Genomic DNA, 14575 nt, shown 5'->3' with positions numbered 1-14575 from the left:
CGGTTTTTCAAGGACCCATGACCTAAAAGCTGCTGCAGTCAGTTCGTAAAGTTGTTGCACATCGTTTTCATCCACGTCTCGGGACTTTCGAGCCCGACTTTTGCGTTAAATTTTCCAGTATTGCTCCGAACGCGGGGCGGAGGCCTCGCTTGTCCTCGAGCCAGGTAGAGCTCGACCACGGAACGCCTTGGCGAAACCAGGCCTAACCACACGATTCGTGCACGGCCATGGCCTCTCTCGACGTCGAGCGTGCCTGCAGCAGCATGGCTTGCCAAGTTGAAGGGGAAGACATCACGCCCCAAGAGTTTGCTACCGATCCGAGATGGACCCCGGCATTTACGGCCCGCAAGCTAGCGCACCCAGCTTCGTTCCCGTCCAAGCAAGCCGTCTCTGCCACGGCCTCGCTACCCAAGTCTTCGCCACCGGCCGGCCTCGCCACACCGGCCCAGCCCCAAAAAGGCAAGTCGTCTTCGCCCACTCAACCTAAACTCAATCCCCAGGCTCCGCTACCGAAATTGCCTACCCTAGACCTGAAAGTTATATTCCGACCCAACGGAAGCCTAGACCTTCGCCAGCACAACGGGGGCTTCCTGCTCTCCTTTCTGTGCACCATATTGAAACTCCCCGTGTTAGCTGTACATCAACAGGACATCATCCGTATAAATACCCGCAACAACTCGTTCACCGTGAGTACGCCTTCAGAAGATTGCACGGCGCGCTACGTGCAGATCACCTCCCTACTCGTCGGGGACACGACGTTCCCGGTGAAAGCTTACATAGCTCAACCGGACAACGCCATCCGAGGCGTACTCTACAACGCCATCTATGACCAGCAGGCAGAAGAGATCGTCTACGACCTCCAAACCTTCAACAAGAGTGATTTCTACACCATTTCCGACGCGAGGCAACTGGGCAAGACGAAGTCGATCCTTGTCACTTTCATCAACACCAAGAAGATCCCCGGGCAACTCAAATTTTGCGGGGCGATCTACAACTGCTACCCCTTCTTGGCGAAAGCCGAAGCATGCTTCAACTGCCGGAAGCCCGGACATCGTAGCGACGTGTGTTCGGATCCTCGCCAAAATCTCTGCTGCAGATGTGGGGAGAATCATCCACCAGCCGAGCCACCCACGTGCGACGTCAAATGCATCCTGTGCAACGGTTCGCACTTTACGGCTGGAAGCGAATGCAAGGTTCGCTACAACCGCCCGGGCAACAAGAAACCAGGCACCACCACCAACTCTACCAAAGAAACGGAGGGGGAGCAGTCGTCGACCCACCGACAGTCACGAAGCCGGCAGCGGTCAAACTCGAGAGGCCGCGCCAACTCCCGCTCCAGATCCAAGTCTGGAACGAGGAACAACTCTACTCCACCGAAAGGAACAAGGAACAGCTTACCGTCCTTCCCACCCCTGAGCAGCGGAGGCCAAGCGTCCGAAAAACAGGTGAGTTGGGGCCCGCGATCTCCCTCCTTGGTCCGGGAGAATAAGCAGCTAAAGACACAGCTAGAAAAACAGAACAAGCAAATCCAGCAACAAATCCAAAAAATCGAGAACCTTAGCAAGCAGCTTCAACTACTAATGCAAAAATCAACCACCCTAGAAAAGATGGATATCCTCAGAGATATACCTACTCCTACACCAGTGGCCAGCACAACAAGGTCCCCCACACAATGCCTCCCCGTGAAACACAAGGCTAAGGAACCGACCTCTACCACAGCCGATAGCGCAATGTCCCTCGAGACAACCTTTAGGGCTATTAATATCCTCGAACAAAAGATAGAAGACATGTCCAAGGAAACCAAAACTTCTGCAGCAAGAGTCAATAGCCGCCTGGCAGCGCTCGAGCAAAAGATAAGTGCACAAGATGCTATCATTGCTCACCATCAAAGCAGCCTAGACAAACTCTTCTCCACCCAACCCACATTCAACCCAATCGCCCCCGCTAAGCTAGTTCATGATGAAAGCAACACGCAAGGAACTTAGAGTGTGGCAGTGGAACTGCAGAGGTTACCGCTCTAAACGCAGCAACCTGCAGCTCTACATACAATCACTCTCCGAAGCGGAGATCCCAGCGGTAATCGCTTTGCAGGAGACGCAAACCTCTGCAAAACTCCTCAACTACACCCTCAACAACCAAACACATCCACCACACCGCGGATAGCCACCCTTGATCATAGAGCCTACACCGCTACAGATCACCCTATCGAACAAGAAAATATAGACTGCCACTTGATAGAGCCCCTTCCAAAAACTAGAAGATGCTCTAGCTTATTCATCCTCAACACGTACAGCGCCCCAAAAAGCAGCGTAGCGCCCCTCCTCGCCGTCATTAGAAAAGCGTTAAAGATCAGCGCGAAAAACCCGCTAATAATTCTAGGAGATTTTAACGCGAGACACATAAGTTGGGGCTACAAGCACAACTGCAGAAATGGATCACAACCCTGGACATTAATGCAAAATGAGGGCCTAACCCTCGTTAACGATACACAACAGCACACGCGCATAGGAAACAGCGTGCAGCTAACCCCCACCCCAGATCTCACAATCACCAAAAACATCGCACAATGTCAGTGGGTCAACATGCAGATATCCCTAGGCAGCGACCACTACATCATTCAAACAACCTTCGTACTGAATTCAATCACCCCCTCTGTAAAACGAATACTTACAATCACAGATTGAGATAAATTCAGGAATCTTCGGAAGGAATCCCCTGCTGAGATAGAACATCTTTCAACATGGTTGCATACGCTCACGAAGGACGTCGGAAATGCCACATCCCAAGTCCCCAGCCATCCGGAAACGGACATGGTGGACAGCAGACTTCTTCACGTGTGGGAAGCACACTCCAGTATGCGAAAAGGTGGCTCAAAAACAAACACAATACACCTCCAAAACTAAGGATAGCGGCCTTAGTAAAAAAGATCGAGACACGTGCAGCTTAACCCGTCAGGAGTGGGGCCAGATTTGCAACCGCATGGAGGGAAATCTGGGACTCACAGACACGTGGAAACTTCTATGTTGCCTCTTGGAACCAGAGAACACTAAAGCCTTCCAACAACGTAACGTAACCCGCATCGCTCACAAATTAGATGTGGACGACAGCACCCTGGTCTAGACTTAAAAGACAGGTATCTCACAAGCACACCTAGGACCCCACTCCCCCAATACTCAAGCCCTCCGAACCCCGAGCTCGACGAAGACATATCGACGTGGGAAGTGAGAGCAGCTATGCACAAACTGCGCACCACGTCGGCGCCGGGTGGAGATAAAATCACGAAGAAAACATTAAGGAACCTGGACGAAAATTCGATCCAAGCCGTAACCAAACTGTTCAACAAACACTGGAGGGAGGGCACCTTCCCCTTGGAATGGACCCACCCTAAGGTCACCTTTATTACAAAGCCAGGAAAACGACTTTAACTGTCGAACCTCCGTCCCATATCGCTCACCTCATGCCTGGGAAAACTCCTCGAACACGTTATTCTCCACCGTCTCCAAATCCACATGCACGACCAGGATATCTTCCCCCATACGATGCTGGGATTTAGAAGCAACCTGTCCACGCAGGACGTGCTGCTCCAGATCTCCGAAGAAATTCTACACCCCAGACACGCCAAGCCCACGAGAGCACTACTAGCCCTAGACCTCACGAAAGCGTTTGACAACGTCCAGGACTAAGCCACACTAAGCGCCCTATCTGACTTAGGCGTAGGAACTAGAACACACGCTTACATAACCGCTTTTCTTAATAACAGAACGGCGGAGATAAGGTTTGGGTCCGCGGAATCCTCCCCCTTCCCCCTAGGAAGCAGGGGCACACCCCAAGGCTCCGTTTTATCTCCACTACTCTTCAACATTACCCTCATACCGATGGCACGAAAATTACAGCGCATCCCACATTTTTCCCATTCCTTCTACGCAGACGACATCACCCTGTGGACGACCACGGGAAATGTCGGCGAAATGGAGGAAACCCTCCACGCGGGAGCGGACGCGGTAGCCGAGTGCGCGGCTTGTATAGGCCTCGCATGCTAGACGACCAAATCCGAAATCCTGCCGCTCCACCCGACCGCGGACGGTCACAAAAAGGGAAACCCCTCTATATAAGTGAAGGTCGATGTCCTCCCAATACCGGAGGTATATAAACTCCGCATTCTGGGAATGTTCATTCAAAGCAACGGCCTCAACACAGAGACACTCTCCAAACTCACGATCATGACACATCAAACCATCAGGTTAATCAAAAGAATAACAAACAAGCACCGAGGCATGCGAGAACGTGACCTAAGGCGGTTAGTGCAAGCATTCGTGATTAGCAGAATGGTATACACACTCCCCTATCTTCACCTCACAAAGATAGAAGCGGAAAAAGTAAACTCGCTAATAAGACAGGCCTACAAATCGTCCCTAACTCTCACACAAGGGACCTCTAACAACAGACTCCTCCGCATGGGGGTCCAAGCACTCTACAAGAACTGACTGAAGCCCACCGCGCAGCACAATTAGATAGACTATCTCCACAAACACGGGCAGACACATTCTAGCCGCATTAAACATTAAACCAACGGGTCTCCCTCCGAACAACACCCACAGCATTCTTAAGCAAATAAAGGAAAATCTAATCGTCTACCCACTACCCAAGGACGTACACCCAACCCACAACCGGGAAAGACGCGAAGCACGCGCCAAGGACCTGTACAAAAAAAAACTCTGCCTCTCCCGTAAACGAAAGTAGAGTAAGCATGAAATGTTTACGGGCCTAATGTCATCTCGGTGGACACCCGAACCGCACCGTACAGGAAGGGAGGAACGCCACCACCCGTTCAGCGCGATGCCTTGTCATTTGAACGCAAGGTTTTTTGAGGAAAGGAAATGGCGCAGTAATTCTCTGCCATCTCGGTGGACACCCGAACCGCACCGTAAAGGAAGGGAGGAACGCCACCACACGTTCGGCACGATGCCTTGCCCTTTGAACGCAGCGCTTCTCCCCCGGATCACGTACGACAACGAAGTCCAACATGCAATTTATGTGGTTTTTGCACGCGTTATTAGAAATCGGAAATTATAATTCCGTGCGTTATCAAACCCACAGCTCCACTGATATCTTGATAAACATTGAGAAGGCACTGGCAGCAGTTATTTTTGTCTCGTTTGGAGACCAACCAGCGCTTGCATGCCGGTCGCGTAGGAGGGCTTACGGAGTCTCGTTAAATCTCGCTAAGTCTCGTACGGTGCCCGGATGTTCTCGTTTCAGAGCCCGGATGACTGGAATTCAGTGCCCGGATGACTCGATTTCAGTGCCCGGATGACTCGATTTCAGTGCCCGGATGACTCGATTTCAGTGCCCGGATGACTCCATTTCAGTGCCCGGATGACTCGATTTCAGTGCCCGGATGACTCGATTTCAGTGCCCGGATGACTCGATTTCAGTGCCCGGATATCTGCATTTCAGTGCCCGGATGACTGGATTTCAGTGCCCGGATGATGGCTCTCGGTCTCGGCGTGACGTCACCACACTGCCGACAACGGGGGCTAAAAGCATTTCATGCTTAAAACACGCGGGCAACGAAGACGCAGCCTATGTAGACGCAGCAGAATGTCCATGAAACCCAGCGTACGCCCTAAGCGTGGTGTCGCACGACCTCAAACACAAGGCTTCGGCCTCGATAAGGGCAACCACCTCTCTTGAAGCGGAAGAGGTGGCCATAGCACTGACCATAGCATCTTCCACTGCCACACTCATAATGAGCGACCCCAAAACCGCAATTAGGAATTTTGCAAAGGGACAGATCCATTCTGCCACCTACAAAATTCTCCAATCAAACCCCCACGACCCCAGACCAATTCAATTAGTTTGGGTGCCAGCCCACGCAGGCAACCCCGGAAACGAGGAGGCGCACTCTATTGCTCGAGCGTAGCTCAATCGAGCAGGCCGAACAGTAGAGAGGGATTGCGCGCGGGACAGACTAATCAGCTACAATGAAATTACGCTACACTATTGGGAGGAAAGGCTCACATATCCACAACCACACCACACCCTCACGAAGGAACAACAGACTATATGGAGGCAACTCCAGTCCAGAACGTTTCCTTCACCGGCCTATCTGGCACTAATACACCCGGTTCAATACAAGCCCGAATGCTCTCTTTGTGGGGCTCCGAGAGGAAACTTTGAACGCATACTCTTCCTTTGCCGAGAACTCCAATCACCATCACGCTGGAACCTCACAGACCTAGAAGGTTGGGAGATCGCGGTCTCTAGCTCCGAGCCGGCCTCACAGAAGAGGCTGGTGGAATGGGCGGAGAAGGTTGCCAGAAGTCATGGACTGATGGCCGCCAACCGGGATTAAGAACCAAGCCAACCAAACCTCCCCTACTTCCTTCCCTTACTTGGTTCACGAATAAAGTTTTTACCTAGATACCCTCTGTGACTACCTCCACATAGCTCAGAGCGCGAATATTAGTTTCATAGCAGTATTGGTTCCTCAAGGAGGCGATGTTTAATGCACTGCGATAGAGTGTGTTGCAGTTTAACCCGAGGCGTGTTGGCCTGCGGCGATAGCACAGTACTCTCTCGCGCAGTGGCCAGCGAAGCTGCTCTGTTGGTGCCGCCGCGGGTTCGAATCCCAGTCGTGGATATTTATTTCATTTCTTTTTATAGCTTACTTTCACTCGGCACAAACTCACAAACACCAAAAGGATAGAAACAGCACAAGCAGGGAGGCGAAACGCAAGTGCACGTTAAAGATCCCCAGGTGGTCGAAGTCATTCCGGGGACCTCCTCTACGGAACCTCTTTCTCTCTTTCTCTTTTCACTGCTCGCCCGAAACCTGACTTTAACGTCGTGCTCTGCCCCAGGAGGTTGGACACCCCGCTCGCACCACTTCAACCTCCTGCTTCAACATCATATACCCTTCGGCCTCCCCCGCGGTGATACTACGCTGTTGTGCCGCCTGTGGCTGGGAGTGGCGTTCACAAACGCCTATTCCCATCTCATCTCAATGGCAGACTCTCCAGCGTGTGACCTGTGCGGTTGTGATGAAACGATCGGACACCTCCTTTGTGACTGCCCTCGTTTTGAGCGAGAGCGCGCTTTCCTAATTGCTTCTTTGTACCGCTTGGACTCGCGTCCTTTAACAGAGTCCAACGTTCTGGGGCCTTGGACACAACCTTCCTCGCAAAGAAAAGCGTTGTAAGCGCTCCTGAGATTCTTAAGGGACTCGGGGTTGTATTCCCGTTTATAATTTTTTAAGTTTTCAGTGCGCGCCCTCTGTCCCCGTGACATGATGGTCGCTGGACACTTAGAAAACTGATTCATTGCCGCTGTTATTCGTTTTTTCCCCTTTGTTCGCCTCCCCAAGTATAGGGTAGCAAACTGGGCATCATCTGGCTAACCTCCCTGCCTTTCCGGCCATTTCTCTCACTCCCACCTTCCTACCTTCCCTTACGGCGCGGTTCAGGTGTCCGCCGAGATATGTGAGACAGACACTGCGCCATTTCCTTTCCTCAAAAACCAATTTACCAATTTACATACAAACACCGCTAGCATACAAACATCCCAAGACCTTTCTCGGGGTTGATCCATCGAAGTATGTGCTTTCGCACTAAAACTTGACCCACAATTACGGTACTCCCTCCTCCGAAATTCGAACACAGCTTGATTTGCCTATATACTGAGGCAGAAACTTGGAAGATTCTTAAGCTACCGTTAAGAGTTGAATGCGGCGAAGCGTTGCCGCTTTGTCGCACAAGGCCTCTATGCTATCACACAGAACGAGCACCTCTCAGTGGTGTAGAGCGGCGCGACGTAACCCTTGCCCGGTTGCGGTGGCATCGCCCGGATTTGCTGTCCTTGGCGAGAACGAGTTGCAACGTACCCGCCGTGGTGGCTCAGTGGGCCCGCGGCTATCGAGCCGGTGTATCCGGATTCCAACCCAGCCGTGGCGGCCGCGTTTCGATGGAGGCGAAATCCATAAGGCGCACGTGTGCCCTGCGAAGTCAGGGCACGTTAATCATCCCCAGGTGGTCGAAATTATTTCCTTCCCTAACGGCGCGGTTGAGGTGTCCGCCGAACAGTGAGGTTATTTCCTCCTTTATTATTGGCCTAATGATTAAAACTACAAAAGAAAAAAAAGAAGACACATCTTCTTTCATTCCGACCTTCCTTCGTTCCCTAACGGCGCGGTTGAGGTATCCGCCGGAAAGTAAGGTTATTTCCTCCTTTATCATTCGCCTAATGATTAAAACTACAAAAGAAAAAAAAGAAGACACATCTTTCATTTCGACCTTCCTTCTTTCCCTAACGGCGCGGTTGAGGTATCCGCCGAACAGTGAGGCAGTTAGTGTGTCATTTCGCCTTCTCAAAAACCACTAACGTGCTTTTCTCATTGCTTCAAGGAAGAACGCTGAAGCCACAAAGGACGACGCGTATTTGTTTGTAACGGCCCACGAGGTGCGAGGCCCGCACATTGGGAATAACGTGAACCCGTTCCCGTGATCAGCAGCGTAACCTCTGCGAACGACCCCCATAGACGTCTATGTATCTTCCGGTTCAGTGTTCAACTGCCGATTCATGACTGACTCAAAACCGATATTAGCAATTTTGTGGTAGATCTTGCTCTAAATCGAACATGATCAGCCATGCACCTACCTAAGCGACATTTCAGAGGCCGAGAATCTTTTCACACACAAAAAAAATCGCCTCGCTTGGGCAAGGCAGTGCGGGCTTTTTCGCAAACCTTTGAATGTGTACGGCCTGAAACAGAGAAGTTGCTAGAGTATCTGTCTGATACTCCAGCAGCTGAGGAACATGATAATAACCAGCTGACAGAGTTGATTTTTTTACATTCCTCAAAAGAATTTGACAGAGCTGCACACGGCCGACTGTTTACAAATTATCTATACTTCGTCTTAGTTCTCTTAAATTATTTTGGCTTCTTAACTTTCTCTCATTACGTCAACAATTCTTAGTTGTCAATGGCTCTTGCTCATCACTATGTGACTTAACCTCAGGTGTAACTTAGGGAAGTGAACTTGGATCTTTACTTTTTTAGGTTCGTTTTTTATTGGTTTGTGTGGGTTTAACGTCCCAAAGCAACTCAGGCTATGAGGGATGCCGTAGTGAAGAGATCCGGAAATTTCGGCCACCTGGGGTTCTTTAACGTACGCTGACATCACACAGTACATGGGCCTCTAGAATTTTGCCTCCATCGAAATTCGACCGCCGCGGCCGGGATCGAGCCCGCGTCTTTCGGGTCAGCAGCCGAACGCCGTAACCACTGAGCCACAGCGGTGGCCCTTTACTTTTTTAATTCACATTAAGCGCCCTCCCAACAACTTCTCATCCCATTTAGGTCTATTCGCAGATGGCTGTGCTTTTTACTGTAAGAGCACTTTAGAGACTGACCAGCTGAGCCTTCAAAGTGATGTTAACGCCATTATGGATTGATGTAAAAACTGGCACATGGTTCTAAACCTATCTAAAATGTAGATCTACGAATTTTTGCCGCGAGCATTGTATCTATAACATCAACTAATCTATAAATAACTTCCTATCGACAGTTAGGTCGCACAAATATCTCGGCATTTAGTTCACACCAAATATTTTATGGTCTTGTCACACATCAACAGTCTGCAACAAAGCATCGAGGGCATTGGGTTTCATACGCCGAAGCCTGCAAAGCTCGCCTAGCTCTATTCGTAAACTAGCATATCTAACATCTGTTGGTCCACAATTTGAGTTCGCTTTATTTTGTGACGCCCATGAAAAGGCCAATTCTACCTATTATTATTCTACATGGTAGGCGCTGCTGACTAAGCCGAAGATGAGGAGAACGACGTTGGTGGTGTCTCGTGCTCGGCAAGCGGACCCAGCTGCTTTCAGTCCTCCGTCCTGGTCTCAATAAACCCTGGGCGTAACAATATATATGGTGTCTCCTTCAAAGCTATCTCATTCGAATGCTTGAGCCATTAACAGTAGGGCAACCCGGTACATTTTAAGCAGTTCTAGTTACCTCTGTAGTGTCTCCCAGCTTAAAAGCCTCAATGATATGCAGATACTTGAACTTCGTCGTCCATTTTCATATCAGTGTCTATTTCTAGATACGTTTACACCCGCCCTTCGTTTTTTCCCCTGGAATCACTTCCCCGCTCCTCCTGGCTCTTACATGATAATCTCAACTTCAACCGTATATATAATATGTAGAAAAAGTCAGTCATTTAAATCACCTGCGTCACCCAGGACAATTAAGCTGTGGAATGATTTTCTGACAACATAATCTTTTTTTAAGCATGAAATGCTTTTAGCCCCCGTTGTCGGCAGTGTGGTGACGTCACGCCGAGACCGAGAGCCATCATCCGGGCACTGAAATCCAGTCATCCGGGCACTGAAATCCAGTCATCCGGGCACTGAATTCCAGTCATCCGGGCTCTGAAACGAGAACATCCGGGCACCGTACGAGACTTAGCGAGATTTAACGAGACTCTGTAAGCCCTCCTACGCGACCGGCATGCAAGCGCTGGTTGGTCTCCAAAGGAGTCACAAAAAATAACTGCTGCCAGTGCCTTCTCAATGTTTATCAAGATATTAGTCGCTGTGCGTTTGATAATGCACGGAATTTTAATTTCCGATTTCTAATAGCGCGTGGAAAAAGCACATAAATGCCACGATACACTTCGTTGCCATACGGCGCATCGAAGCAAAGCAGCACAGGCGCACAGGGGCCCGGGGGGAGAAGCGCTGCGTTCAAAGGACAAGGGGGAGAAGCGCTGCATTCAAAGGGCAAGGCATCGCGCCGAACGGGTGGTGGCGTTCATCCTTTCCTTTACTGTGCGGTTCGGGTGTCCACCGAGATGACAGAGAATTACTGCGTAATTTCCTTTCCTCAAAAAGCGTCGCGTTGGCATCGCGCCGAACGCGCACCACGCTTGCACCTCGCTTGAGGTGCGCGCAGCGCTGTAGCAGACGACACGAAGCTCCTGCCCCGGGCCCCTGTGCGCCTGCGCGGCTTTGCTTCGATGCGCGAACGCGCCGGATCCGCTGGCGCTCCGCGGAGCGCGGCAACGCGGAACTGTGTTCGCACTTAGAGTGGACCACCCTGTACATTCTTGTCCAATGTGTTAGGCCCGTAAACATTTCATGCTTACTCTAGTCTCGGTTACGGGAGAGGCAGAGAATTTTTTTGATCGTGGAGTGTTTTAAAAGCACATACGCGTATACATGGTCTGTTCTGAAAGTAGTAGGACTGGTTTTTTCCTGGGCGAACGGGCGGACGAGAGGTGGTCTGCGCGTGCAGGATCGTTGAAGGGGGATATTGGGAATGCTGGGGAAAATCGGCAGTCGGCTCTCGGCCGTTAAAAAGAGGAGGTCGCTTGTACTGTGAACCCCTGTCGAAACGTCTCGTCAAGCAGAATCGTCGAGCGTTTACCAGATCATCGATCCGCGATCAAATTTTGAGTAAATCTTGGTAAAACGGGCAAAGAGACTCACAACATGATTAAGGAGGCCTACGGTGACGCTTCCATGGGTAGATCAGGAGTTTTTCATAGGCACACGCTTTTCCGAGAAGGTAAGGCAAGAGTGGAGTAAGACGACCGCTTCAGACGCCCTTCGACCAGCAAGACCAACGAAAATGTGTAGCGAGGGAAACATTTACTTAACAGTGATCGTAGAATGAGTGTCAGAATGATTGCTGATGACTTGAGCATTCCTCAAACCCAAGTTTTTGGGATCGTGACAGAAAACTTATCCATGAGGAAAGCGTGCGCGAAGTTGGTGCCGGGAGTGTTGTCAGAGGAGGAAAAGGCCAACCGGTAGGATCTTCTTCGTCATCTGAATGAGGACCCCGATTTTTTGTCCAGCACAAGGCGGCAACGCTGTCTTAGCCCCCCTACAGCCTCGACTTGACCCTGCCAGACTTTTTTCTATTCCCGAGAATAAAATCGACGCTCGAGGGGAAACATCACTGATCGGTCGAGGTGGTTCAACAGACCGTGACGAGGGAGCTGAACAGCATTCTGGTCCAGGCGTTCCTGGAGGCGTAGGAAAACTGCAAAACTCATTAGCAACAGTGAGTAGGTGCGGAAGGGTGCTACCTTGAAATTTTGTTGAAAAAAATGAGTCCTACTACTTTCAGAACAGACCACGTATATGCATTTATCACTTTAGTATCGTTGTAAATGTTCTACTACGTTCCCAGTTTCTGTAAATGTTTTCTTTTCTGTTATACGACGAAATAGCGCTGACGGACGGTACGGGAGAAGAGACAGACACATGCGCTGGAGACAGCGCCTGTGTCTGTCTCGTCTTCTTCCGTCCCGTCCGTCAGCGCTGTTTCTTCGAACCATTCAACATGAACCAACCAGACCGACTCAGCCCTCTTCTGATATACCACTGTTTCATTTGTACTGGGTTATCATTTTTTCGATTATTCGCCTTTTGACTTTTGTATGTATTTTCAATTTTCATCTTCAGATGTTGTTTTTACTCTGTTTTCGGTCAACTTTGGGTTTCACTCGTGTATTTGCCTTGTGGGTCGTCCGTTTACCGTCTGTTTTTCGGGAAATTCTTTTTTTATATGCCCCTGTCACCCAATGCTCTTTGTGTTCTGTGAGCTACAAATAAATAAAAACAAAATAAAACACTGCATCCACCGCAGTTGCTTTTTCGGAGGTGGTTGCGGTCCACCCTTATAAAAGTCGTGTATAGACTTTCTATTGACTTCTTATAGACTCTATTGCCTTCCTACAGATAATTTTTGTCTAGTCGTAGTCTATAGACTGTCTATAGATAAAAGTAAACTAAAAGTGTATGGCCATAAATCTAAAGATTGTCTATAGACTGTCCAGAGAATTTGTATTGCCTCTAGACTGTTCTCTAGGATATTTTTATTTGTTTTATTTGAAATACTGCGAACCATGCATGGTCCTAGCAGGAGGGGCACATTCAAACATTTTGCAATACAAAAAATGACAAGCATATGCATACAGAGAAAAAAAATAATAAGTCAGACAATCAATCAGAATTGAAGATAGAGACAGGCATCGCAACACAAAAGAAACCAATCTCATGAAATAAAGAGATCATGGTCCAACTCTGCTACAAAATTGCTGGACAGAAAAATATGAGAAGGTAATGAATTCCATTCGGATACAGTTCTAGGGAAGTAACTATTTTTAAATGTGTTTGTGCGGGCGAAAATTTGTCTAGTGAGTGTCCCTGCTTCTGTCTGGTTCTTCTCGTACAATGAGCTTTGACGCAATTAGGCAACTTCATTTTTATTTTTCCTTGCAGGCAGTGATGAAGCAAGATGAGGCGACTAACCTTCCTTCGGGATTCTAGGGTGTGAACGTTGGATTTGTCTATAAAGAGTCTGTAAACATTATATAAAGAAGTCTATGGACAGTCTGTGGACTGTGTAAAAAAATTTCGTAAGGGTCTTTCGCAGCATCACGGCTGTCTGCAAAAGCGTTTAAGAAGTCACTACGCAAGAATCAGCGCAAACTGAGCGCGACTTCTCTCACCTGTTCGCGCCGTAAGCTCCCCCTCTTTCACTCCCCACCGCGGCCCCATCTCCTTCGAGCTTTAACGCGTTTGCCTTAGGGGTCCCATGCTTCAGAAAAGCGCGGTGCCGTCGTAGACTTTGTTGGCCGTGAGCGAGTGATCCCATTGGAAGGAAAGAATAAATAAATAAATGACCTAAAAATAAAATTTGTTAATTTAGATAGGTGTGGGCACGCTACTATTAGGCAACAAAAGTCTCCTTTTTTTGTTCGAACTGAACAAGTGTGAACCAAGTGAATATCGTCTACGAGCACTTTTTGCTGGGCTAGTTGGTTTTGGTTCATAATTAAACAGTTTTAAGGCGCAAAAAACAGACAAGACACAGTGGTAGGTGACGGGACGAAGCGCCTGTCACCTACCCATGTGTCAACAACGAAGCAGGATGGCGCTTCGTCCTGTCACCTACCTATGTGTCTTGTTTGTTTATGTGCCTTAAAGCTATTTAATTATGAACCAAGTGAATGTGTTGTGGTCTTTGAGTCAGTGAAGTGATTCAGAGACATGCACTGATGCGTACATGAGTTATTAGTATAAGAACTAGAAACTAGGTAATTTAGTAGGCGATGCAAGCGGGACCCGATAACTTTAACAATAACCAGAACTTAACAATAACGAGAACAGTTAGCACTCTGCGCGCAATTCTTCAGCGGGGCCTCAAATTTATTAAATTCATCTGGTGAAGGAAATGTTCAGCGAACAATTGCTGGTAGCGTAGTTACCAGCAGTTTGGACAAACGGACGGACGGACGGACGGACGGACGGACGGACGGACGGACGGACGGACGGACGGATGGATGGATGGACGGATGGACGGATGGACGGATGGACGGATGGATGGATGGATGGATGGATGGATGGATGGATGGACGGATGGACGGATGGACGGATGGACGGATGGACGGATGGACGGACGGACGGACGGACGGATGGATGGATGGATGGATGGATGGATGGATGGATGGATGGATGGATGGATGGATGGATGGATGGATGGATGGATGGGGGGGTG

The 14575-nt window shown here is 49.4% G+C and overlaps 1 protein-coding gene across 1 annotated transcript in view; it reads left to right on the top strand.

The window, feature by feature from the left end:
* The first annotated feature begins 227 nt into the window (after window positions 1–227).
* LOC149367141 (uncharacterized) overlaps window positions 228–14575 on the top strand; it is a 32564-nt gene continuing 18216 nt past the window's right edge. The window contains exon 1 of the mRNA XM_089572753.1: window positions 228–1445. Coding sequence (XP_089428879.1) covers window positions 228–1445 — 1218 coding nt within the window. The remainder of the gene's footprint in view (window positions 1446–14575) is intronic.

The sequence above is a fragment of the Amblyomma mixtum genome, chromosome 1 (genome assembly GCF_055824585.1).
Source record: "Amblyomma mixtum isolate Tamu chromosome 1, ASM5582458v1, whole genome shotgun sequence".
Lineage (NCBI taxonomy): Eukaryota > Metazoa > Arthropoda > Arachnida > Ixodida > Ixodidae > Amblyomma > Amblyomma mixtum.
This window is presented reverse-complemented; position numbering and strand designations above follow the sequence as displayed.